Source organism: Trichomycterus rosablanca, chromosome 6 (assembly GCF_030014385.1).
Source record: "Trichomycterus rosablanca isolate fTriRos1 chromosome 6, fTriRos1.hap1, whole genome shotgun sequence".
Classification (NCBI taxonomy): Eukaryota; Metazoa; Chordata; class Actinopteri; order Siluriformes; family Trichomycteridae; genus Trichomycterus; species Trichomycterus rosablanca.
Window position 1 is genome coordinate 33,980,696 of NC_085993.1, and position 25,777 is coordinate 34,006,472.

At 38.3% G+C, this 25,777-nt stretch overlaps 2 protein-coding genes across 2 annotated transcripts in view; one reads left to right on the plus strand and one right to left on the minus strand.

The window, feature by feature from the left end:
• The window catches only part of pcnt (pericentrin), a 61,059-nt gene extending 43,259 nt beyond the window's left edge, over window positions 1-17,800 (minus strand). Inside the window, exons 1-17 of the mRNA XM_062997727.1 lie at window positions 17,753-17,800; window positions 15,643-15,813; window positions 15,288-15,473; window positions 13,860-14,009; window positions 10,111-10,206; window positions 7,969-9,990; window positions 7,391-7,579; window positions 7,212-7,307; window positions 6,989-7,132; window positions 5,402-5,657; window positions 3,791-4,090; window positions 3,569-3,669; window positions 3,074-3,185; window positions 2,740-2,986; window positions 1,557-1,635; window positions 782-998; window positions 323-564 (exon numbers count right to left, since the gene is read on the minus strand). Coding sequence (XP_062853797.1) covers window positions 323-564; window positions 782-998; window positions 1,557-1,635; window positions 2,740-2,986; window positions 3,074-3,185; window positions 3,569-3,669; window positions 3,791-4,090; window positions 5,402-5,657; window positions 6,989-7,132; window positions 7,212-7,307; window positions 7,391-7,579; window positions 7,969-9,990; window positions 10,111-10,206; window positions 13,860-14,009; window positions 15,288-15,473; window positions 15,643-15,813; window positions 17,753-17,800 — 4,656 coding nt within the window. The remainder of the gene's footprint in view (window positions 1-322; window positions 565-781; window positions 999-1,556; window positions 1,636-2,739; window positions 2,987-3,073; window positions 3,186-3,568; window positions 3,670-3,790; window positions 4,091-5,401; window positions 5,658-6,988; window positions 7,133-7,211; window positions 7,308-7,390; window positions 7,580-7,968; window positions 9,991-10,110; window positions 10,207-13,859; window positions 14,010-15,287; window positions 15,474-15,642; window positions 15,814-17,752) is intronic.
• A 2,318-nt stretch (window positions 17,801-20,118) lies between these two features.
• On the plus strand, window positions 20,119-24,834 carry zgc:112416 (uncharacterized protein LOC550509 homolog). Its single transcript, XM_062997726.1, has 8 exons — window positions 20,119-20,175; window positions 20,457-20,514; window positions 20,756-20,829; window positions 22,236-22,439; window positions 22,523-22,613; window positions 23,561-23,682; window positions 23,794-23,969; window positions 24,777-24,834. The coding sequence occupies exons 1-8, from the start codon at window positions 20,119-20,121 to the stop codon at window positions 24,820-24,822; spliced, it is 828 nt and encodes a 275-aa protein (XP_062853796.1). The 3' UTR covers window positions 24,823-24,834.
• The last annotated feature ends 943 nt before the right edge of the window (window positions 24,835-25,777 follow it).

Genomic DNA, 25,777 nt, shown 5'->3' on the forward strand with positions numbered 1-25,777 from the left:
CAACACACAGTTGAAGCAGGACAAAATAAAAGGCTTACAGAATATTCAAGATACCACCTTTTTGAAACATTCCACAATTATCAAACAGATTAGTAGTAGGTGAGTGTAATGACTGCAAAAACTGTGTAAAAAGGAGGAAACACTCAAAGCTCAAACAACTTTTGTATTAATAAAAGCCATTAAGAAATCCTCCCAAAATCATATGATGCTTCTAAGACAGAAGCTTTCTAGGCAGTCACAGAAGGTCTCCTATGACTGCGTTCGTGACCAGCCAGTGAAAGTCACAAGGTCCATCAAGTTCCCTTGTATAAAACACACTTACCCTGTCCTCCAGCTCTCTGAGCTCTTTTGCATGCTGCTCAGTGGCTCTTCCCAGTTCCTGTGCATGCTGGAGGGTGAGCTCTGCTAGCTGTTTCTCCATGGTCAGTATGTTTTCTGCCTCAGAGGAGAGTTGAGCTAGTTGGATTTGGTGCTCCCGATTCTGGATCCGTACCCTCTCTTCTAGCTCAGCCTCTACCTGACGTGCCACCTCTGCTGCCGACTGCAGCCGCAACTTAGTTATGTCTGAAACAGATAGGGACACAACTGTAAGTGCACAACAAGTAAGCTTATTTGTGCAGAATATTGAATGTACTTTTGTTGGCTTCGTTTGGTTTACGTCATGTTAGCACATAGGCTGTTCCTACAAGACACCTGGTCCACTTTTTCATAGGCATATGCATCTCTGCACCCATTATGTACACGATTATTGTTGTTCCCCTTTATGGCATATATGACTCACCTTTGAGATGGCTGTCTGAGAGTTTGGCTCGCAGCTTTTCAATCTCCAAAGCATGCTTGTTCTTGAGCTGCTCGATGTCACTGTAGTAACGGTCAGTAAGCTCAGTGCGGGCCTGTAGTAACTCTTCTTTGTAGGATAGAGCCATGTTACAGCGTAGCTGCTCCAGTTCCATCTTATGCTTCTCCTCCAACTGCAGCCGTAGGGAATCCAGCTCCACCTAACACACAATAAAGTGATGCACTCATCTAAAGACTTGTGCTTTCGTTCCATTTCAGCAGTTGTTTTAAAACTGCATGTTCTAATGTAGAAATCATCCTAATCACAGTCACAGCTGTTTTTGTTGGTAGATCTAGCCAACTTAATTTACAGCATTTCAAAAGTATATGTAGACTTAAAATGACTACTTGGCTAAACAGCAGAAGGCTAAAATGTATTGCTAATTGCAGAGATGAGCACTAAAGTGATACACAATTAGAAATTATTCTGCAAAAGTCTTATGGTTGCACTTTGAATTCTTTTTACTCAGCTGCTGATTTAAAGACAAGACAGACATTGGCAAGGTTTGGATTTTATAACATTTGTTAAAATCTTCTTGCTAAACCGCTAAAACACTAAGCTAACTGTGAAAAGCAGATGGCACAACAGACTATTCCTAGGTTTAAATGTAACCAGGCCTATTTTTGAGAGCATCAAAAGCATTTGAAGTAATTTCATTCTATACAGTCTTTCAGACAGACCTGGCTGCTCAGACCTGGAAACTGATCGTATTGCCTACCTTATGTTTCTCCAGCTGCTCTGTGATTTCAGCTAATGCATCACTTCTCTCCTCTTGAACGTTCTCTTCCAAGAGAAAACTGTTATTGATAAGAATAAAATAAAGTAACAAATACATTAATAATTACTACAACGACCTAAAAATGACAAACATGACATCTTGTATGATTTCTTGTGTTGTTGACTCATTTTGGTCACAAGGCACAGACAATACTTTATTAGATAATATCTCAAACATATCTATGAAGACGTTTTGGATTTGATTTTGCCAATGTAGACTTATGTAGCAGAAAAAAAACAAACACAATCAATAAGTTAGTTTTACAGACATTCCAAAGTGCAAAAACTCATTTCAGGAGCTGCTAAGCTAACTGTTCGCGTCACAAACACATTAATGTGTACTACATAGTGCACTAGATAGTGTGAAAGATAATAGATTTATGTTCCCTACATAGTGCACTAGATTATATATTAGAAAAAAATTTATGTTCCTTACTTAGTGCACTAGATAGTGTACTAGATAACAGACTTATGTTTCTTACATAATGCTGTAGGTAGCGTATTAGTTAACTGATTTAGGTTCCTTACATAGTGCACTAAATTGTGTATCAGATAATGGATTCATGTTCCCTACATAGTACACTATATAGTATTTTAGATATGAATTTATGTTCCCTACGTAGTGCACTAGACAGTGAATTAGACAATTGGTTTATGTTCCCTACACAGTGCACTAGATTGTAGATCAGATCACGGATTTATGTTCCCTACATAGTGCACTAGATAGTGTATTAGATAACGCATTCATGTTCACTACATAGTGCACTAGAAAGTATAACTAGATGATGATTTGTGTTCCTTACATAGCGCACTAGATCGTGTATTACATAATTATGTTCTCTACATAATGCACTAAAATTGTATATTAGACAATTGATTTATGTTCCCTACACAGTGCGCTAGATTGTATATCAGATAACGGATTTAATACGCGATCTGGGAAAAAAGTCTGTGTCGCCTGCGTGTGTGTCGCTCTTGGCCACTAGTTCTGGTTTTAACCTATAGGCAAACTTCAACACATCTACAAACCAACCTTCTGGAAAAGTTGGGACACTGAATGCAATAAAAACAAATTTCTGGTTTGCACTTTTCAGTTAAATAAAGGCTCAGGTTAGCTGTCCTACCTGGACTCCCCAGTCCTTAGGACAGACTCCTCCAGGGCTCCTTCCACAAGACGCAGCTGCAGCAGGGCGATCTCTTCCCGGTAGTTTTCCTCTGTAACACGCAGACGCTGTTCGAAGTATGTGCGCAGGTTCTCCAGCTCTACCTCATTCTGTTTTTGAAGCTCTCGTCTTTGTTGTGAGAACTCTTGCTTTAGCTGCTCAATGTCATCAACACATGACGAGCGTGCCAGCAATTGCTCCTTCAGCTCTGCAGTGGGGGAGCACGAGTAAGTATTAACAATTAAAAGGCCAAAGCTGTTAAATCCATACTGACTAGTACACAGATTATTCATACCTCCCAGTTCTTTTCTACTGGTCCTCACGCTCTCCAACTGAGACCAGAGGTTAGCAATCTCCTGCTCAGCACTGGCCTTCTGTGCCTCTTGTTCTGTGAGGAGTCGATCCACCTGAAAACAAAAAAATTAAACCGCAAACATTAGCAATGAGTGGGATTGGAAATAGCCAACACATTCAAAAGCAGGCTTGACTAAACATTGATATCTTAGTGCATCAAGTGTCCATAAGAAGCTTTTATGAATGTTCAAGAACTTGGACATAAGTCTGAACCTCTGGACTACTACTGATCAACATTTAAAACATTATTAAACTACATGCCTAAAAATTATGAAGCATTAGATTCTACTTTCTTTACTGAAAATGGTTCATTTAATCTTTAGTTTTATCCTTGGAATAACTTAGTTCTTTCTTTATGGCTCCATCAAACAGCAAAGCATCCCACCACCACCACCAGTATAAAATTATATCTGGTAGTCGTTAAAAAAAGCTACACCTCTTGCTGGAGCTGCTTCTCTTTCATTTCCAGATTTTGGACATGAGCTTGTTGATCCTGTAGCACCACCTTGTGTTTGGCAGCCAGCTCTTCAACAGCACCTACATGAAAGAAAAGCACATTTTCATGCTTGAGATATTACAGTACTTTACAGAAACTGTACAAACTATGTTGTCTGCATCCTGCATTATGAAACAGTATATGGCTCTAACAAACACTCACGTGCAGCAGAGTCTCGGTCAGCCCAAGCTTGGCTTAGTTCCTCCTCCAGATGCTTGATGTCAGTCTCTTTAGAACACTGTAGTTCATCAAGTCTGTGCTGGGTTTCAGCCAAATGTTTCTCAGCTTTGTTAAGAGCTGCTTTAAGCTCCTGGAAAAGTATATTTAATAGAGTATTACAAGTCAGAACATAAAAGAGCAGAGAATAAATGTGTAGAAATTGATACACAGAAAATTTTACCTCCACTTTACTAGACTGCTGTTGCTCCAAGATTCGCTTCTCCCACTCACACTTCAGATCATCTTTTGAAATGAAATGAAAATTTCATGAAATGAAATGATGAAATGTAAATCATTCTTAAAAGACAACTGCACGTTTTTAATAGAGCAACTAAGCCTGTACAATTTTGGGAAAGGGGGGTTAAAGAACTAAAGTACTTAATTTTAATTTATGAACACCTGACTATCAGGATTTTTTGCTTTACATAAACCATTGACAACTGTCAATTTAATTCAAAGTTTGTTTTAATTTACAATGGACTCTTTTGACAACTATATCAACAAAAAATGAATAAATAATAAATAGCATCTTTTTAAAGTCTCAATGGTTCAAGCACAACTGAAGCATGCAATTTAATAACTTGAAATGAATATGGATTGACAAAAATCCTTTTGCTTTTCCTTTTGCTTAAACAGATCCAAAAGTAAAGTATTAAATGTCTAAAGTTTTTAAAACTACACAGTAAGGCGCCCAGGTGGCGCAGCGGGATGTTCCGCTAGCACACCAGCGCCGAGATTCTGAACTCCTCGGTTCGAAACTCTGCGTTGCCACCGGTCAGCTGGGCGCCACCTAGCGGGCATAATTGGCAGTGCCTGCAGCAGACACGGTTCTGCTAGGCGGGATGACCGGACAATGTGGGTGGGGTCTTCAAACACTGTAAGAACCCAGATTGGCAGATAGAGAGGCGCCTGTGAATGGGTGAAAAAGGTTTCCGCTAAGGGCTGCGAGCAGCAATATACCCACCTCGACTGCAATCAGGGATCCCCCAGCAGTGGAAGACAAATTGACTATGCTAAATTGGGAGAAAATGTGTAAAATAAAAAAATATATATATTATAGTACTAGTACTACTGTACTAGTCTTACTGTAAAAATTATGCATGTAAAAAGTATGGCACTATTCCTGTTAACACAGTAACACTGCATATAAGCATAGCTTAGTTCAACTGTTTCAAAATAATTAACTGAACAAACACATTACCTTAAGTTGCTGCCATGTTTACATCTGATTAATGTAATCATTTTTAGATTTATTTCTCCTAGACAAGTTTTGATATTGTACTACTGCTGTACTAGTGCCAGTGTTTACACGTGCCAAGCACAGCTGTGTGCCAGTGGTCTTGCAAACAGAATTTAAGCTGTTATAGGTCTCAAATGACACATTTATTACTTACCCCAACCACATACTTAGGCCTCAGACTAGTCTCCCGCCATATGTGTAATTTCAGATTAAATGGATGAACACCCAGGTGTCCAATTTCAAATCCTTTGTTTAGGAGTCATACGGGTAAGCTGCTAAAGACAGTAATTAAAAAGCATTTATATTGGACTCACTGATCTCCTGTTGGTGCTGGAGCTGGGCTCGTCTCTCCTGCTCTCGGCTCTGCTCCCGGATCTTCTCCAGCTCAAACTGCTGGCGGGTCTGGAGCATGGCACTCTCCTGGGCCCATTTCTCCCTCAGATTGGCCTGGAGCTCACTCAGTGCTGCCTCTTTCTCCTTCTGCAGGTTGGTCTCGGTCAGCTCCAACTGTGCCGTGTGCAGGTTGGTCAGGCTCAAACGGAGAGCCTCCAGCTCCAAAGCTTTGTGTGTCTAAGTGAGAAGACAAAGACATAACAGATATTCACTGGCCTTTGCTTTGTAATAATGTGCTTTATAAATCTTTATATTTCCTTGGAGTTCATCCACCACTTTCTCTCTCAATCTGGTTATTTCTAATTCTCTTTCACATGGACCCTCCAACATGTGTCCAATCAGTGGCCACTTTTTTATCACCTACCAGTTTTGGGTTTTCACAGGAGCTGTATTGAGCATGTAAAGCACCACCAGCCTTCTCCTTTCACAGTGGTGCTAAGACCAGTTCCAGAGATTGCATAGCACAGCGACAGCAGGTAGAAACCCCTACATGGCCAGTTATGTTTGTGTGGACACTCGGCCATTTCGGTAGCTCTGCTGAGATTTGAACTCAAGTTTAAACACCTTTGGAGTGCCCTGCTATATACACCTTTTGTTAATCTATTTAAAAGTTGAACTCAAAAAGCAGCGAAGGCTTCCAGAAGCAAGTCCCAATTCAACCTAATCAGGAGAAACAGTTCAGGCTACTGTGAGAACAGCAGCATTCAAAAATCAGCTTTGAATACAGAAACCATTTCCATGTTCTAGTTCTTAATACCTTGCAAGTCCCTGAGCCTGCTTTACACTATACAGATTTGCTAACATACTAATAATTAAAATATAACAGATTTTCCTTACTACCGAATGAGCAAATTTATTTACATTTCTTCATCCATAGATCAGTTCCTACTGCCAAGACAAACTAATGGTGAATAAAAGCATTTACACACCAACTGATCCAACTAACCACATCCAACTGTATCAACACTACCACTTGGTTGAAAAGCTGCTGGTGGCAATAACAGCTTCAAGACACAAGTTTTTTGGCTTTTTGTAGCTTTGGGGTTTAATTTTGGGCCATTCCTACTTGCAAACCATCTTTAATTTTGCACGGTCACTAGGCTCTCTCTAATTTTTAAATCCTTCAACAATCAAGTCAAAAAATGTACTAGGACTTGCAAGCTGCAGTTCTTCAGTATTTGTAGTATTTATGATTTTTTATAGTCTTTTCTGATATTTAATTTTTGAGCAAGGAGACCTCCTAACATGCAGGTAAAGCACTTTATTCATGTGTGATTTCCACCAAACAGTACTGGAACATTACAATTTTCAAATTGCATTTAAGACGTGAAAATAGAGAAGTTGCTTGTTAGTGTTTCAGCTATGAAGTGCACTGCAGTTTTCAAGCCTTCCTACAGCTCTGTTTGGGTGACTACTGACACAAAAGAAAATTCAAACAGTGCATCAGCCCTTGTTTCCCACTCATTAAGAGTTCAGAGGAATTAAAATGAGAGAAGTTGCATTAATACCTGTGCCTGTGACAGCTCAGCCTGGTGTGCTGCCTCCATGCTGTCTCTCAGCTCCTCAGATAGCTCAGCCTTTAACTGCTCAAGAGCTTCTGTATGTTGTGCTGCCACCTGGCCCAGCTCCCTGTGATGCTCTCGCTCATGCACCTGAAGGAGGAAACACGAGCTTAAAGTTAAACAAACAGCAAGAAATGGAAAAAAATGAAGAATTAAAACCGAGACATACCTGTTTAATCACGCTGATCTGTTTCTTCTGCTCTTCTTCCAGGCTGGACCGTAAAACAGAGAGTTCCGTTTCCAAGCGTGTACTCCAGTCTTGAATCTTTAAATGAAAAAAAGAATTTTACAAACACACCCTCAAGAAACCTTTTGTGGACAGTTGAAAATGTGTATCATTATGTGTACCTCTTTTAGATGCTTTTCCTCAAGTAGTCTTTTCTCCTTCTCCTGATTTTTAACATGTTCCTCGAGAGACAGTCTGAGCTCAGTCAACTCCTTCTGCAAAGCACCCTCCTTCTCCATGTGCTCTTCCTCTGCCTTCTCTTTGGCTTCCTTCATCTGTTCGAGGTCTACATCCTTTGCTTCAAACTGAAGCTAAGGGAAAGACAGATGTACAAAGAAGAGGTTTTTAGAAGATTGTATACAAATTGACACAGTTCTTCAAATTTAATCTTAAAAGTACTGCTTTAAGAGTAAGACCAATGTAAAAAGAAAGCCAAAGCATTGTGACAACAAATGTTAGTTTTTTGCTAAAGTTACAAGTCTCACAAGTAGTCTGAAATCATCTTTTGATCTTTTGAGACAACATCTAGAGAAAAAGCTAGGTCCATGGGGTGTTTTGCATCTCAGAACTGCAGCAGTTGAGCAAATAATTTATTATTATAATTTATTAATTTATTTATAAAATTATATAAAAAAAAGTATTCACTGTTCCACAGATTTTCAGTACAAGACTCCTATTATCAGCTACAAGTGATCCAAACCTCAAAATCCTCAAGTTCAGCTTCCAGAATCTTCTCCATGCTCTTGGTCTGCTTATCTAGTGCCTGAATACGCTCCTCCAGGCCAGCTTTCTCCACAGTTCTCTGACTCAAGGCCTCCTCCAGGTTACTCAGGTTCTGTTTTAGACATGTCAACTCAGACTCCAGGTTCGCTTTGATGTTCTCCAACTTCTGCAGATTCTCTGTACAGTCCTTCATCTCTGCACAGAGCTTCTGGATTTCCTCATTGGCTGAGTCGACCTCAAGAGTCCTTTGTCCCAGCATCACATTTGCAGTTTGGTTCTTTTCTCGCTGGATCTCAAGCTGAGCCATGAGTTGGTCCCTCTGGGCCTGCAGTGAGGAAAGCTGCTTGCCAAATAACGCCTGGACTTCGCTGCTGACCGAGTCGCCTGCAACTTTCTGCTCTTGGATGTCCCTGACCAGCTGCTCTTGCTGTTTAAGTTGCAGCACAAGTTTTAGCTTCTCCTCATTCAGGTCCTTAAGAAGTTCTTCTGTGGACGAGGGACTAGAGCTCGTTTTGACAGGTACTTCATTGTTAGGCGTTATCTGCGCATGCTCGAGCTGACTCTCTAGGTAGCCAAGTTTGTTTTTAAGGTTATCCTGCTCATGCATTTTCTCAGAGATGAGCTCTTCAAAGTGAAGCCTTTTTTCTCGTTCCATCTCTAGCTCCCACTTTGCTTTCTCAACCTCCTCTGAAGCCTTACGCCAACGCTCGCGTACCTCCTTTAACTCCTCAGCAGAGCTTCGGACCTCTTCTTGGTAAACAGTCAGCTGTTTTTCCTTCTCTTCTAGTTGCTCAGTTAGATCGGCACACTGCTGGACCAGAAGACTTTTCTCATCCCCTTCCAGCTGCTCTGCCAGGACTTTGCACTGCTGCACTAAATCATTGCCCAAATCGATGGCGTCCACACTTTCGTGGAGCTCATTTGAGGTAGAATTAAAGCTCTGCCACTTAGCTTGGGCAAAGTACATTACGTCTAGCTCAGATGGTTGATCCTCAGATAACCCCAGGTCTGTGTTGTTCGAGTCAGTGTGAATGGAAAATCTAGATTCGGCAAACTTAACCTCACTGTCCAAATCAAATACAGAGCTAGCAGATTTTTCCAAGAGGCTTCGCTCCTCTAGACTTTTTTCTAGCCCTGAGCTTTCATGTTGCACTGCTGATGCCAAATATTTCTCCATTAGGTCATTCTGGTCTTCTAAAACAGATGCATCCATGCTAAGCTCAGCTTGAGCAGCACTGTCATTTGCCATCTCCTGGTTGTGATTTTCTCCAGAAGTTTTCACCCAGTTCAGACCTAAACCAAGCTCCTGGGATACACTGTGCTCACTGAAGGAGTGGTTTTGCTGTTGTGCTTTTTCTAGCAGCTCCTGAATACGGCCGACCTCCTCAGAATGCTCTTCCTGCAGACGTTTAAGCGCAGCCTCATGAGCTTCAGTCAACTGGGCAATGTTCATCCCTCTCTCTTCCTCCAGGGTCTGAAGACGCAGTTCATAGTTGCCGATTTCAGCCTCGTACTTGAGGCGAAGGTGCTCTACGGTTTCCTCTTCTTCTTGAAGCTTGTTTTGAAGCTCCTTGACCAGCCCATCAAGTCGAGCCACATCCTGGTCGAGTTGCTCTTTTTCTGCCTTGTACTGCTGTGCCTCACGAGCCTGACTCTCAGCTCTCTCAAGAGCAGCCTGAGCCACCATGAGTTGAGCTTCTATGTCAACCTTCTGACTTTCAAGGCTTTCCACCAGTTTCAGCAGGCTCTCAGAATGGTCCAGCGCTTGCTTGCTTTTCTGTCGTTCTTCATCCAGCTCAGATTTTAATCTTTGTATCAGATTAGCACTGTCTGAATTAAAGCTGCTCTCTGGAGAAGTATCATTCCCTGGAAGGTTTTTATGGTGCTGCAGGTTGGTCCCATCCTGCTCAGTGCTGTTAGCTTTAAAGGTGCTGTGGAACTTCTGTTGGAGAGCAGTGATCTCTTTCTGATTCTGACTGAATTGTTGATCATTAAATATCTACAAACACACAGAGTGGAAAAAAATTACAAAAGCGACACATTTTGTAAAAACACAAGGATAAGCAAAAAATCTATATAGACCAATGATCAGGGTAAAACGTATGGGATGGAGAGATACCTGCTGAGAGAACTCGACATGTAGTTGCTGCTGGGTATGCTGGACATAAGATAAATCCAGCCAGCCCAGAGTCTTACTTCGCAAATACTCTTTGGCCTGCAAGGAAAGGAATTTTTAACTGATAAAACGTGGCAAAAATGAAAATGAAATATGCATCAAAATATAAAATAATTAATGAATAAATGTACCAGATGTGTACAGTTTGATCATAAGCTTTACCTTCCGGACAGATGAATTTGTGGGTATGCATTTACTAACTAGCTTATCTGTTGCTCTGTATACCAAGTCACACCTCTGTAACCTATTTATCAATCCAGGGGGACACCCATATTTACCCCCACTAACCAGATGACATGCAATGACATGGTAGTGTGTGTTGTTCTGGTATGTGTATCAGGTGCAGAAGTATTGTTGGGATTCTTAAAGGTTTTAAATTCACTGGTAGTTTTATTAGGAACACATGTTAGAGCTCAGGTGTCTAACTGTACTCCTACAACATGTTCATTTTCCTTTAGTCTTTCATCAGTGGATACTTCTGATCACAGAACACTGCTGGTTTTATATCTTTGGTTGAAGCACAATTCTCATAACAGCTTTGGCATTTGAAAGAATTACAAATCACTGCTGCACCTAAAACATTCATACCAGTACAACTCACACCACTATAGTACTACCACGTACTACCAACTACTGTTGGTGTGGTGCATCTGGAACTTCTGTGGGGGTTCTTTTTAATTAACAAATGGCGTGCAAAATGGAAATAATTATATGACCAGGACAACAGATATGCTACAGTCTGAATTAGGGCTGCAACGATTAGTCGACGTAGTCGATAACGTCGACTATAAAAATATGTTGATGTGGAATTTCATTGTCGACTAGTCGTTATTGATGCAATGCACTAAAGGGACTGCAGGGGGCGCAGCATCGCTTCCATGGCGCAGCGGGGAGTTTATGAAGACAGAGAGGCAAAGATAAAGAGACTGAAACTTTCTAAAGCAGTGGTTCTCAAACTTTTTAGACCGAGTACCACCCATTATCAAACCGAAACTTCCAGGTACCACCTATGTTTCTCATCACAGAACCACATAAGGCTCACATTAATTAGGTGCGTGTGTGTGTGTGTGTGTGTGTGTGTATATATATACTGTATATAAGTGATGGGAATTATGGCTTCTTGACGGGAGCTGGATCTTTTGGCTCGGTTCCTTTCAAAGAGCCGTTCAAAAAGTGACTTCACGCTACTAGGTAAACTAGGTAAGACACCCTCGATATTAACATCAAATTTGCATTAAATGTAGGGCTAATTCAAACATCACTTAAATAAGAAAGATTAATTTCAAAAGGCAAAAACACTATAGGGAATAGGCAGACTGTGGTTGCATTTCATTAAGTTTCAGAAAAATCCTCTCTTGTACAGAGATGTGACTGTTTGTTTCTGCTTTAAAACATACGCACATTGAAATAATCAGATTTAACAGAATTAAACAAGTTTATAGTTTATTTCTCAATTATTTGTAATTATACTACCAGCTCTCTCTCTCTCTCTCTCTCTGTGTGTGTGTGTGTGTGTGTGTGTGTGTCTCGCTCTCCGCAATACTGAAAGTGTTTCGGATTTGAATATCGACAATACACAGCCTTTATTACGATTTACGATTAATTCCCCTTTACTGATGGAAGCTGAATGGGTGGATTACAGCCGATAAGAATTGTGCAGAAATAAAAGACTCGGCTCCTTTCGTTCATTTCAAAGATCCGTTCAATAGAATCGGCATGTGAGTGAGTGGGATGCGTCTGTTTAGCGGAGCAGCCAGGAACGAGATCAGTGAGCTTCAAACGCAGATCTGATCTGATAAAAGCGAGAGATCTACTGATAACTTTACTGATAACTTTACTGATAACTTTACTGATAACTTTACTGATAACTTTACTGATAACTTTACTGATAACTTTACTGATAACTTTACTGATAACTTTACTGATACCGTTTCGGAAATTTCCAGATGGAAACGGCGAACGTGAAGTATAGACGTAATGAAGTACGGTGTCTGCGTAGCCCCGAATGTTTTAAATAACACATTAGTTTGAATACGATTTGTTTTAATTAAACTGATTTTATTCAAACAGAATTATAAGAATTTTATTAGTAATTTACACATTTTGTTATTTTTTTATTTATTATTATTAATTTATTTTTTCGGTGCATGTAATTACTTTTCCGAGATTATCTGGCGTACCACCTCGTGCTGCTTCACGTACCACAGTTTGAGAACCACTGTACTAAAGTATTTCAGCCAAAATAAGCCAAAGAAACGAGCTGGACGCAGACACTACAGAGCAGAGTTATGGTTTCACACCAGCACTCCGGTGAAACGCCTTGCAGCCGTGATGACCAGCATTATTCCGGTAAGTTTTTACACCGCTTTGTGCTTTAACCAACGTAGTTAATGTTTGTTAATGCTAGAGTACCTGTCGGAAAACTTCCTAAGAGTTCGCTATTTTTCAGGTTTGTTTGCTAGCTAACTCATTAAGTGCAATAGTTAATCAGTCATTTATATGAGTAACGTTATATAACTTAACATTATAGCCTAACGTTACCCTGTCTCGTCTTCCATATTTTTTGCTCTCGTTAATGAGAGCATTCATTCTAAATAATAAGCCTCCTCCACTTAATGATAGCTAGTTAGCTCAGCAGATAATTCAGTTAAGATATTTAACCTGTTATGGTTTAGTTGTCATAGCCAGTACACTATTTGTAATAAACTATGATACATAGCCTTCAGTTTGTGATAATTAATACAGCTTTCTCTTTTGCTCTTTCTATTAATAGCACTAAGCAATGGAGTGTGGATGAGAAGAGAAGAGGTTCATGCACTCATCAGATGGCTGAGGTCTTCACAGACAGCATTCACATGTTTCTCAACCACATGTTATATATGTTTTTGACTTCCAGAGTGATAACTTCTGAAACATAACAGTTTCTAATGCTGTCCAAAGCTTTATTATTTCATTGAATTTTTTTTTATCGTGATAGTTTAATTAAATATATTTAACACATTAATACACAATCAAGCTTAAGTTTCATATTCATGTTTCATGGGTCATTATTTTAATTTGATATTGGAACTTAAATAACATAACAGGGTGTTATGTTAAGGCAGAGATGGAGGGTATGACAAATAATCGCTGACTAATCGAAAAAATAATCGTCAGATTAGTCGACTACTAAAATAATCGTTAGTTGCAGCCCTAGTCTGAATACACTGACATGCCAACATGTGCAGTAACCAACTGCTTCTTTTCACCTGCACAAGGCAGGCTCATATAAAGATCCTTAATGCAAACAGAGTCGTTTTCACCTGTTATCAACAGGTGATGGATATGATGATGGATGTACATACAAATACATGTGTACAGTACAATGAAACCTCCTTTTCTGTCTATCCAAGTTGGTTTGGAAGCTGGGGTCAAAGCCATTTGTATGGCACCCCTGGAGCAGAGAGGGTTTAACGCTTTGCTCAAGGACCCACGGTGGCTGCAAAGCAGAGACTAGATTTGAACCCGATTGATAGCCCAAACCTCTACCCACTAGGCTACCACCAGCCAGCCCAGCCAGCAAAGGTCATAATTGCAACAGTTTTAAAGAATCCTTTCAGCTGTTCCCAGACACACCAATTATAAGTGCCCAGCCAGCCAAGAGCAGAGCTGAGATTGTCAACGTGGGCTAGCCTGTTTTATTCCTCATATACCTGCTGTAGTTGCTGCTGCATCTCCTGCATCTGGCCAGTTAGCTGCTGGGCTTCCAACTGCACCTCGTCTCTACTCATCAGTGCCACCTGCAGGTTGTTACTGAGCTGCGAGATGATTTCATTCCGCTTTTCCACTGCAGCCTGTAACTGCTGCATGGAGAAAAAAGGACAAACATTTTGCTAAGCACTAAAGTTTGAGTTTAATAAACTGGCTCCAAGCTGTTTTACCTCTGTTTCTTTACAAAAAAAACTGAAGACTCAGTCTTAAGCACAGTGGGTTTACATAGCACAATGGATTGCTGCCTTGACCAGGATATTCCTGATTTGTGCCTGGTGGAAACAGGCATGCCAACACTGACTTAAATAAAGCAGTGACAACATGAATGGAAACCAGGAGCGTTCTTAGTCAGAAGAGGTTTTCCTTAGGTGCTTCTATAGTTCCCTTATTAGTACTTTAAGGGTTTCTCCCTGACAAAAAGGATTTTGACAAACTTTTAAGGATATTTAAAGTAGGGCTGGGCGATTTTGCAAAAAAAAAAAAAAAAAAAATCTCGATTATTTTAAAATTATAACCGATTCTCGATTACAATTTTTTTTGTTCTTGTATAATGCAATTGAAATAAGACTCAAATTTCTTTTGTTTGCATTGTAATTTAAAAGACTGCAGAAGTGCAAAAATAGCAACACCACCAACTATAATTATCCTTTTAAGGGACTCAAACTTTATAACAGTAACGATATTACAATAATTAACAATAATTAAAACAAAATAGAAATCTGAATTATCTATATCCTTTATAAGAATAAATAAGTAATCACTCTACTCAGCGTCCTCTTGTGACTCTGGGGGGTGGATGGAGGGGGCAAGTTCTGCTTCTAACAATATGGACTACAATTTCCATGCTCCCACGGACTCTCACGTGACTATCATATGTCCCGGTCAGTCAATCCTGATCGCGCTCATCGGCTCCGGAGTTTTGATTCAGTTCGGCGGTGTTTGATTCAGTGACTTATTTGAACTCTGTCTCGTTTTGCTGATCATGTTTCGCTCCTTAGTTCTGAATCTAACCGTTAGCGTGTATAATCCTTGTTGTTTTCCGTTTACTGTTTTAGTTTATCCTCTGGTTTTGGACTCTACCTGATTTTGTACACTGTTTTTGCTCTTTTAATATTAAACTTTCCTTAATTTATATTCCGTGAGCGTCTGGTCAGTTTCTGCTTCGTGACATGTTGGTATTTTAATTAAAATATAAAGTATGTAAACAATCGCGATTGTCACATTTCTAACATCGGGTGAAAATGTTCATGCGAATTAACCGAATTAATCGTGAAAATCACCCAGCCCTAATTTAATGTAGGTTCAGAAAATGTAGGTGGCAAACAAGTACTTTAACACACAAGACAAGATCTCTATCACACACAATTTACCTTTAGTTGTTCTGTGCCAGTGTGTGTAACAACCATTTCCCCAAGAAGGTCAATTGTGTCAGCAGGCTGTTCTGATAAAGCTGTGTCCTCAAGAACAGTGCTACAACCCTGTGCATCTGTTATGTCCATCACCTCTGAAACATCACAAGCTGCCAAATCAGCAGCATCAGCAAGCTGCAATGACTCCTACAGGGTTGGTCATAAAAATGCTTGTATTACAATGATTAAAAAGGAAAATTACAGTGATATTTGGAAAGACAACATGAAAACTTTAGGTCTTTTAAGTTTGTATTGTATGCAAGATAAACTTTTCTGAAGCTACAAATGTATATATATATATAAGATCAAACCAAACCTCAACATTTTCCATGTTGTTCTGTAGATGGATGTCATTTTGGGACTCCCCTATGATAGGATTTTGCGCTGACCAATCCTTCGTCTGAACAGTCTGGCCCTTTTTTTTTACAGTCTTTTTCAACGCCGTTGCACCGTCACTTTTTGCCCGCCGCTGTCTAAAGTGTGCAAGCTGAGGAAAAAAGTAGAAGGAAAGGTACATCAGTTCCTGAAGTAGCAGGAGTAGAAAAATCAACATGCTGCTTCAAAGTCCATCCTTAACCATGCAAAAACAAAATGGACAAAGATTCTACTACTTAAATCTATACTGATTACTTTTTAAATGTAACACTAGGTCACCAAAGCCACATTACAATGATAATGACATTAAAATAAGAAAGCAAAATCCTGAAAGCCAAGTCCACAGCATTACTGCTTACACTTAAGAGCAGCAGGGAGAGTAAGCTTTTTTATATTAAGTGCAAATAAAAACTAAGGAAACCACACAATTCGGATTCCATCACTACTGACTCCTTAAGCAACTTAAGTCAGATGGAATCAAATCTTAAATTGCACACAGTAGTCCCGTAGCTATTCAAATACACATGAATCACATAGCATCAGCCCCTCAGCCTCAATGAAAAGCTAGAATCTAGAATTTACCAAAAGAAGAGGATGTAAAGCAAGTCACTTGCACTTGACCATATTACAACATGGGCACTCATCCTGTTACCAACCAGGGTCACCCCTCAGGTTAACATGTACTGACCCAGATTTAAACAAATGCCTGAATTCTACTAGGCTGAAACAATGCACACAACTTTTTAATGCCGACTGTGTGCTTCACACAAAACTCGTAATGCATCATGTGGTTCTAGACCAGAAAAAAGTGATCAGCTATTTACACCAACCTTTACATAGTCATACGCTTACCCCAGCACTGACATTGTGATATAAAGAAAAAACTAACAAAGGCATGTGAGAAACAGATGATATTTTATTCAAACTAGATTTTGCAATGCACCAGTTTATTTAACAATAGAAATATAGAACATATATTCAGTAGGTACAGGTGTTCGATTTGAATTTCTCACATGACTGTTTCATCTGAGCACAAAGCATTTTTCTGTGTCTATGGGATCAGCAAAGTGACAACAATGTTTGAAAAACTGCTTTTAATTCTTGAATGACATCTAACCATTTTGATAAACTTCCTCTAAGCATACGGCAAATTTCTTCTTGACCTTGGCAGAGAGGGCACAGTTTTGTACTTTGTAGACATTGACATGTGTTAGTGCAAATATTATGGGGACCCAAACCTGACTAGAAACGACTGCAAGACTTGTAAATAGCCATGTCTAATTTCAAATCTGTACAGGGCTATCTAAATTTAGTCTAATGGGTGCACACAAATTAAGTCTCACCAATTTGTGCACAATTGACAGTTGTAGTAAATAATCACTAACAAGGAATTATAGAGACCATACCACAAAGTGAAATGACAACTTTCTTACCACCAAATGAACGTATGTATACCTGCATAATCTTCATTTCCACAAACTAACAATTGAACTATAATTTGATTAGTGGTCTTGTTGTCTTGGAAAAAGACCAAATGCCATCAATATATTGGAAAATTTCCATTACATACATGTAACTTATCTACACACTTGCAGCATAGTTAGAATGTGTGTCCTATTTATTAGTAGCTTATAGCCAGGATTATACTGGTGTGATGCTGGTAATGCCAACAGTTAAACATACACAACCGGGTTCATCTTTAGTTACATGAATTTTCCATCTTACGTTTTTATTGATTATTGATGCTGCCAGTGGTTACTTTATTAATCCGCATGCATTCAATAATAATTCTATGATAAAGACCAACTGTATGGAACATTGAAGTTGTTTCACATAAAACACTACAACTGCTCAAACAAACTAATCACTTCAAATATTACCATTAACCAGGTTTTAAAAATATGCACATATAATGAAAGCAAGATTTACTTACTGCGCCCAACACACAAGAGTGAGCTAACTTTGCTAACTGGGCTAGTTAGCCATAACAAAACTAGTTAGCCAACAGAGCTAACGTGAAGCTAACCACACAGACTTTAAGTTTTACTAACCTTGGCTCTTCCGGCCTCCAGTTTTCTCTGCCGTTCGTCTTGCTCCATATTTTTATCCTTCTAGAATTACAGCGTTCATGTAGACTTTTAACTGCAGCTGAAACCACTGCAGACGCGTCAGTAAGAAAACTGCAGGTTCGTTTCAGAGTTCACACTAATAAACAGCAGCGGAATAACTGTCAGAGCAAATTTCAACATGGCCGCGAAGCACTGTTAGCCCCGCCCTTATAATAGTCTATGTGAAAATTCACCAATGAAAACAGCCCATAGCAAAATCCTAGCCAATTAAATCGTTGCATTTAGGCAGGCGCACCTGTTCCAAAAACTATCTTTATCAAAAATGCCTAACATACGATAGTAAATATAAATACATTTTAATTGTAATTTAATATTATAATTTTATGAACCGTTTTAAAACGCAGTTTATTCCATTGATGATAAAACTTATATTCGATCACAGTTTTCAAACAGTAATCTGTGTTTCTACTGGTTGAACAGATAAATGAATAGTACAGGACACGCCCACAGCACCACAGCAAAGCCCGCGCATTAATCCGCTAAATCTACTACAACACAACACAGCAACGGAAAAATGGCTTCTATTACACATTTATAATAAACACAAAAGCTCGTGGTTTTGTGTCGTTGTTCTCATCATTCATTCATTTTTACAAACCGTTTCACCATGTCAGGGTGAAACACTAGACGACAAACTAAAAAAAACACCCTGGACATGGCTTCTATGCAAGGAAACTCACAGTAATTCTTTCACACACAGGCAAAAAGTAGTGCATCTTATTTACGTTTTGAACCAAGGATTCAACCAAGGACCTCAGAATCTTTGTTGCTGTGCGACACCCACTAAGTTAGTTGCACCACCATGGTTATTTTTTCTCTAATTAAAGTGGGACACTTTAAACAAACTAATAAAGAAGCTAAAAACTTTTTTGGCTAGTAATCCCATTTGCAGATTTCTTGACTCCACTACCCTGTGGGTTCTGCCCAATTTTTTATGTAAAAAAACACTTATTTTACAAAACATTGTACATTAATATAATTTGATAGTTTGAAGATGAAAAATGATCAATTTCAAACCCACAATCAAATTATAAAATAACTTAAAATAAGTGTTTTTTTCCCATGCTTTTTCGATGAACGCAATGCATTTTAATCATTTGGTCACAAAAAACAAACAGGTGTGGACATTTTAAATAGTATGCATGTTTAGTACAAGTGTATGTCAAAATGTTTTACCTGAACTGTGTAATATTTCTGTAAATGCAGGGAAACAAAGCAGCATTTATCAGTCATTTCAAATAGGAAAATATTGCATTTTGTTATAAATTTAAATGTGATTGATCCTAGGAACCTGGGTTCAATCTTTGCCTTCATGTCAGTATATTCAGCTTTCTCTTACCACAAAAACGAGCATAATAAGTTCAAATTAGGTGAATTTGCTAGTGTGTGTTTTACTGCAAGGGATTGGAGCGTTGTCTAAGGTGTCTCTACCGTGTGGCAAGTGTTTTTGGGTGGTGGACTATTCTCAGTGACAGTGAGGTGTTTAAAAACTCCACTCATACCAGCACAACACACACTAACACACCACCACCATGTCAGTGTCACTGCAGTGCTGAGAATGATCCACCACCCAAATAATACCTACTCTGTAGTGGTCCTGGGAGAGTGTGGAAAGTGTTTTTGGGTGGCACCCCACCCACCACAACCCTGTTCAGGATAAACCAGAAACAATTTAATTACATTTTAAAAGGAAAAATTGTTAGACTGAGATAAGATCCATACATTTTGTAACTGTAAGACTAGCTATGACCACATGCCAATTATTTCCTTGCCAATTCATTTCTTAAGACCTGCTTAAGAAATCTAATAAGCTGTTTACAGTTAAGTTTTCTTTTAATAAGTTAAGTAAAGTTGTCATAAGATACTGGCTTCTTTGTTTTAATGTAACATATTGCACATTGTGCTATACATCAAATGTAATAAATGTAAGGCAATAAAATTAAAAAATAATTTGGGAGGCTTAATAGTTTTTCTAGGCACAATAAAACATGTGATCGCCCAATGAAATGTTCACAGTTCCTGCTTTGAATGTTTATAAGCAATATCCCTTTAAAATCTTTCACTGAAACAATTGAAGCCAAGCTAGCTTGTACCATGGTGACAGTTGGCTAGGACAAAGGAACTCACCACTGTTTCTGGCAACCAAGAAAAAAGTCCACAATAAACATTGTTGAAAAGCTTGAACTGAAAGCTTGAACTGAAATGTCAAACTGGTTGACTGCAAAAAGTCTAAACTTGCATGTAGTTCACTTTAATGTAAGTAATTGGAGTTGGAATAAGTTGCTGTAATGGCGGATCCAATGGTTGATCAAATGACTCGTCTGAAATTAAGGCTGCTGGAAAAGGTATATTCATTTGTTTATAATTTGCAGTAAATTCCAAAATTATTGAGACTGTGGATATATGTACACTGGGTCACAAAATTCTGAGACCACTAATGAAAAAGCTTCTATTTTGCATTTCCTAAATTTAAGTGCATAACCTTTCTATTGGATTTATTTACTCTATTTCCATTACACTTGCTCTGACAACTTGCAATAAATATATATTTTTAAGTTTTAATTAAATGAAATGTGTTTAATGTGTTTAAAGTCAAATTGCTAAGCATTTGATGTTTTCATAATAGAAACTGGAGAATGAGCGAGAAGGCCATCATGAAAGAGCTGATTCAGCATTTTCCATAAGTAAAGAAATATTTAAATTATAATTTTTTCCCCACACAAAACACTTATAGTGACATTATTTGTTGAGTTTTCATAAGTTTTATTTTTATTTATTTATTGTTAATATTAGGCATTCCCCCCAAAATATCTGAAATCACAAAGCCTTTACTGCTGTTAGCAAATAGTGAAACACATCTTTTCTCCTTTAACATCTAATCATTTTCCTTTTCTTTGTTACAATTTCTTTTCTATTATACCTCAGAAAGCTGTGATGGACAGACTTATGCACTGCACAGTGCACTGAGACGTAAGAGAGACTTGCTCCAGAGACTAAGGGTAACCATGACACATCATGATTAGATAAATACTAAACCTACAAACCCTACAAAATTTCTGGTATCGTTGGGGTACTTTGTAACATACAATAAACAATGATCTGTGCTTTTGTAATTCTCTTTAAGCTTTTTTTTAATTGACAAAAGTACACAAATATTTTCAATGTTACACTGATCAAATTCATTGTGTTTTGATAATCTAAACAAATTTAGAATTCAATGTCTGCAACACACTCAAAAAAGTTGTGACAGTGGCATCACCTTTTCTATTAATCACACTTTATTAATCATTTAGGAACTAAAAATACTAATGATTGTGGTTTTGCAAGTGGAATTTTTTGTCCACTATTGTGTGATACAAGGCTTACACTTACAAGTGTTGAGTCAAACCCATCTTTGCTTGACTTAACCTTTGGTGCAGCCTCCTTTTCTACCCAATCATAATACTCTCACCAGGAACTATTTCATCTGCTTATTGAGGAATGTTTCAAAAATATGTTACCTAAATATTCTTTAATCTTTTTTTCTGGTTTGTCCTCTGTCCCAACTTTTTTGGGTGTGTTGTAGGCATCACGTGATTATGAATTGTTTCATAATCAAATTGGTATAATCAGTGGAATCTGCTTGGATAAAGATACATCCAGAAACTTTATTACAAGATTATTAATTTGGTGGTGCCTATAAAATGGGCTATACAGAGAAAATGTATACAAATGTGAAAACAACCTGACCCTTCAAGTGACACTTAATTAAAGAGGCATGCGTCTGTAATTAATACAAAAATGAGTGCATATCTGATAAACTTTGATACGCTAAGGATCACGTCAACAAATTATTTTGGGTTTCCTCCCACAGTCCAAAGACATGCAAGTAAAGTGAATTAGGAGATACTAAATTGACTGTGTTCGTTATAACTTGTGAACTAAAGAACCTTGCGTAATGAGTAACTACCGTTCCTGTCATGAATGTAACCAAAGTGTAAAACATGACGTTAAAATCCTAATAAAACAAACAAACATAAACCAATGCAAAGTGAAATTGTATTGAAGACTGACCAGTACATTTCTTAAATTGGTTTTCAGAAATAATTGACATGTTGTTTTCTGGGTCAAACACAAAAGACCCATTTAGATTGTTACCCGTGAAAAGTTGACAATCTGAATGTTTAATAACAGCATGGCTGCTTAACCAGAAAGTGTGGGTGCTTTATCGGCTTTCCTTCAGTTCAGACCTGCATCTCTTTAGAAAAATTGGCAACAAACGTGCTGTATGGTAGTGGAGATGAAGCCTTGTATAACAAAAGAATAGCAAACAATTCTGCTTTTATTTGGATTGAGCTTAAATAATGAAGTTTTCTTTAAATTGTATTCCTAGCATAATATATGTTTCTCTGTGTGTCTGAGACAGGAGCAGCACATGTTAGAAGACTTAGCACGGCCACAGACATGGGCTGGATCTCACAGACAGCATCAGTATGAATCACTGTCCTTACCTGCTCGACCTGCACCCCCTGTGTATATCTATCAGTCTCCTCATCCCGCTCCAGTGGCTCCACAACCTTCAGTCCCACAACCTCCCCAAATCATTCAACACCCTGTAAGAGGATGCCATGTCACACTTTGTCACAAACTTATCTGCACCTGTATGAAAATGTCACTGAATTATTTTTTTTTCCTTTAATGTTGGTTCCACAGCCACCAGCCACCATAATTCTGCCACAGCAGCAGCAGCCGCTTATTGCACCCTTCCAACCTGCAACCTACAGATCAGGCAGCATTAAAGAAGGTACCAATTGGTAACATGCTTAATGTTTAAAGAAAAGGTCTGTTTTTGTAGGAAAATAACCATACTTTTAAAATGTATATAATGTCTGGATATTGTGTAAAAGTCATACTAAATTACTTCAGACCATTAAACAACAATATTACAAACATCAAAATAATGTAAAAAAAACCCATAAAATGCTTGGAAAGTTTTTCCTTTTTTTAAATGTCAGATGAGCACTGATGTTTCTCTTTTCTTCCTTTGCATGCACCCCTTTACGCTTGCATCCCTATTATGCAAATTATTTCTTAGAGTAAAAATATACCACTGAATCTTCACAGAGCATTAAACATCTTCCAATTAAAAGTTTTCCTATAAAAGTACTGTATTTACAAGTTTATGGTCTGGTGTTCAAATACAGTATATAGTATAGTATAGTACATATCTTTTCCTCCAACTATTTTGCAGTTGTCTCTGGACAATTCATAATGAATACAGTTTTCCATCTGTAAAAAGGTAAATAGGGTAAAATACTTTCATTCATTCCTTCATTCATTTTCTTTTTTTCTATTTCCAATTAGTCGCGGGGGGTGGGGGGTGCTGGAGCCTATGCCAGCTTTTCAATGGGCGCAAGGCACACAGTAACACCCTGGACAGGACGCCAGTCCATTGCATGGCAGACACACATACACAGACACACATACACACCCATTCACTTATAGGGCAATTCAGTGTCTCCAATTAACCTGACTGCATGTTTTTGGACTGTGGAAGGAAACCGGAGCTCCCGGAGGAAACCCACGCAGACACGGGAAGAACATGCAAACTCCGCACAAAAAGGACCCGGACCGCCCCGCATGGGGATCGAACCCAGGACCTTCTTGCTGTGAGGTGACAGTGCTACCCACTAAGCCACCATGCCGCCCCAGGTAAAATATTAACAGCCAAATTTGTTTTTTTATTTATAGACATGGTAGAGCTAATGCTCATGCAAAATGCTCAAATGCACCAGATCATTATGCACAACATGATGCTGAAGGCACTTCCTCCAATGGCCACTGGCACTGCCTTGAGTCCTCCAACAGGCCAGGTGACTTAACGATGCTTAATATTGTTTTAATTTCATAATGTTTTATTGATTCATTTAAGTTAAATTCATTTAAGTAAAATTAACATAGTATATAATGATTGTGGTGTTCAGCAGAACTACATGAAAGCCAAGGGAAGCGCCATCCATCATCACCACTATGTGTCTCCACCACTTCCACCCATTGGCTATACTGCCTGGCCATCTATGATGACAGCAGGAAAGGTCGGAGCTTACGAGCCATGTATACAGCCTGTGACTGGCCCAGTAACTTTTCCTCCCCTTAACACGCAAGTATTATGCACTTGATTATGAGGCCAAGTTTCAATACTGTATATTTAACACAACTTACAAATCACTCTTCACTATATGTACACAAGCAGCCCCTAAATTACTAAACATTGGTCGCTACTGGGCATTTCATTTATTTCATTTTACAGTTTTCCTAAATGCATTTTGGTGGGGATAACTGCTTCATAGTCTTATTTAACAATTTATTAATTTAACTTATCAAAAATGCCAATTCCATTACAGGACTGACACAGGACTCTGAAGCACAAAGGATGCAGGTGTTAAATGTTTAATGGTCTTTGCACTTTAAAGCCACTGTTAAAGCCTCCACAAAGTTTGCTTAGTTCTTTCAGTCTTTTGTATTTAAATTGTTAGTTAAAGTCATGTTTTGTTGGCTTTCTTAAGCATTGGTTTTTGGTGCTCAGCGTAACAAAGCTGGCACTGAAATTTTATAGGGCTATCAACATGATTAATTCTAAGAGTATTCAAACTCAGAAACTCAAAATTCAGGGGTAATATGTGTGTTGCTGGTTTACCACCACACCTAGGAGTAATGATTAAAAGACAGGAGTGCGTAGCTGTTTACATTTAACAAAACATTTGAATCAGTGAGTGAGTCTGTGATGTCCCATGGTACTTTGAGACCTTGTCCAAGCTGTTTCCATTTTGCACCCAGTATTTTCCAGTTTTCCACAGTGAGCTTGATCAGAATAAAGCTGTAACTAAAAATGAATGAATTAAATAAATTATAAAAGATAAATAGTACATGTTCACTGTTTTATTGTTGTTTTTCTGTCTTTTTACAGAATGACTGCTGATGGACTAAGGACAGGAGTTCCCTTCAGATTATAAAGTAAAGACACAATAAAGAATTTTTAATCAATTGAAAGGCATTACTTTTTTGACTATTCTTCCCTTAGCCCCAGTGAGGAACACGATTATCATATTGATATTGTCTGAATTATTATATTTTTATTAGTTCTAAGAAATATAAAACCATATACTGAAGCAAAGAAAACATGCTTGCCAGCTATTTTATGTATGTATTTGGTTATCACCTGATTATATACTATATATATTTGATTATATACTATACAAGTATAGTATGCCTTCCTTAATTAATATAAAGTCAGCAGCTGTGTGTCCACAGCTGTACACCTGTTGCTATTTAGTTTGTAATGGCACACACTTGGGTCTATAAGAACCCACAACTTATACTGCATTGTCAGGACAAAAACCAAGTCCAAGCAAGTGTCTGTGTGCATTTTGTATTTTAGTTTTGCAATTTGAATCTGTTGAGTATTAAACATATGCATAAATGAATACACAGTAAAAGATGTGCTACTGTAGCTTATGTATTTTTATTGTAAATAATTATGAGAGGGGCCATTTTTTCACTTCACACCTTCCACCAGAATGTCTTTACATGTTCATGGACTTAATCCATGATAAATAAATGCATTACAAAACCCTTTTCTATTTTATAACTTTAGTGAGCAGATATAGTAACTAACAACAGTATAAGACCATTATGTATGAAGTACAATTTGTCTTACCTTGAAGGTGGAAGCAGAAGTAAATCAGTGAGAAGACCATAAATGTGTGTAAGAAACAGCACCCTCTTTAGGCCACATAGTAGTAATGACACGATAAGTGCAGAATGCACAGCAAATAGTAGGAACATTTAGAGGGACCCTACATAAAACATACATAAAAGTGATAAAGCTATGTACAGAACTATTACTTAACTTGCATCAATGTTTTCTCTGGGCCTTGTTTTTCCCATCAGTCACAATAAATGTACTGA

What these genes read in the sequence shown, in the direction of transcription:
- zgc:112416 (XM_062997726.1), top strand. Translation starts at nt 20,119, where the DNA reads ATGGCGGATCCAATGGTTGATCAAATGACTCGTCTGAAATTAAGGCTG. An exon ending in ATCAGGCAGCATTAAAGAAG is followed by an intron (nt 22,614 to 23,560) that starts GTACCAATTGGT and finishes TTTTATTTATAG; the next exon opens with ACATGGTAGAGCTAATGCTC. An exon ending in TGAGTCCTCCAACAGGCCAG is followed by an intron (nt 23,683 to 23,793) that starts GTGACTTAACGA and finishes TGTGGTGTTCAG; the next exon opens with CAGAACTACATGAAAGCCAA.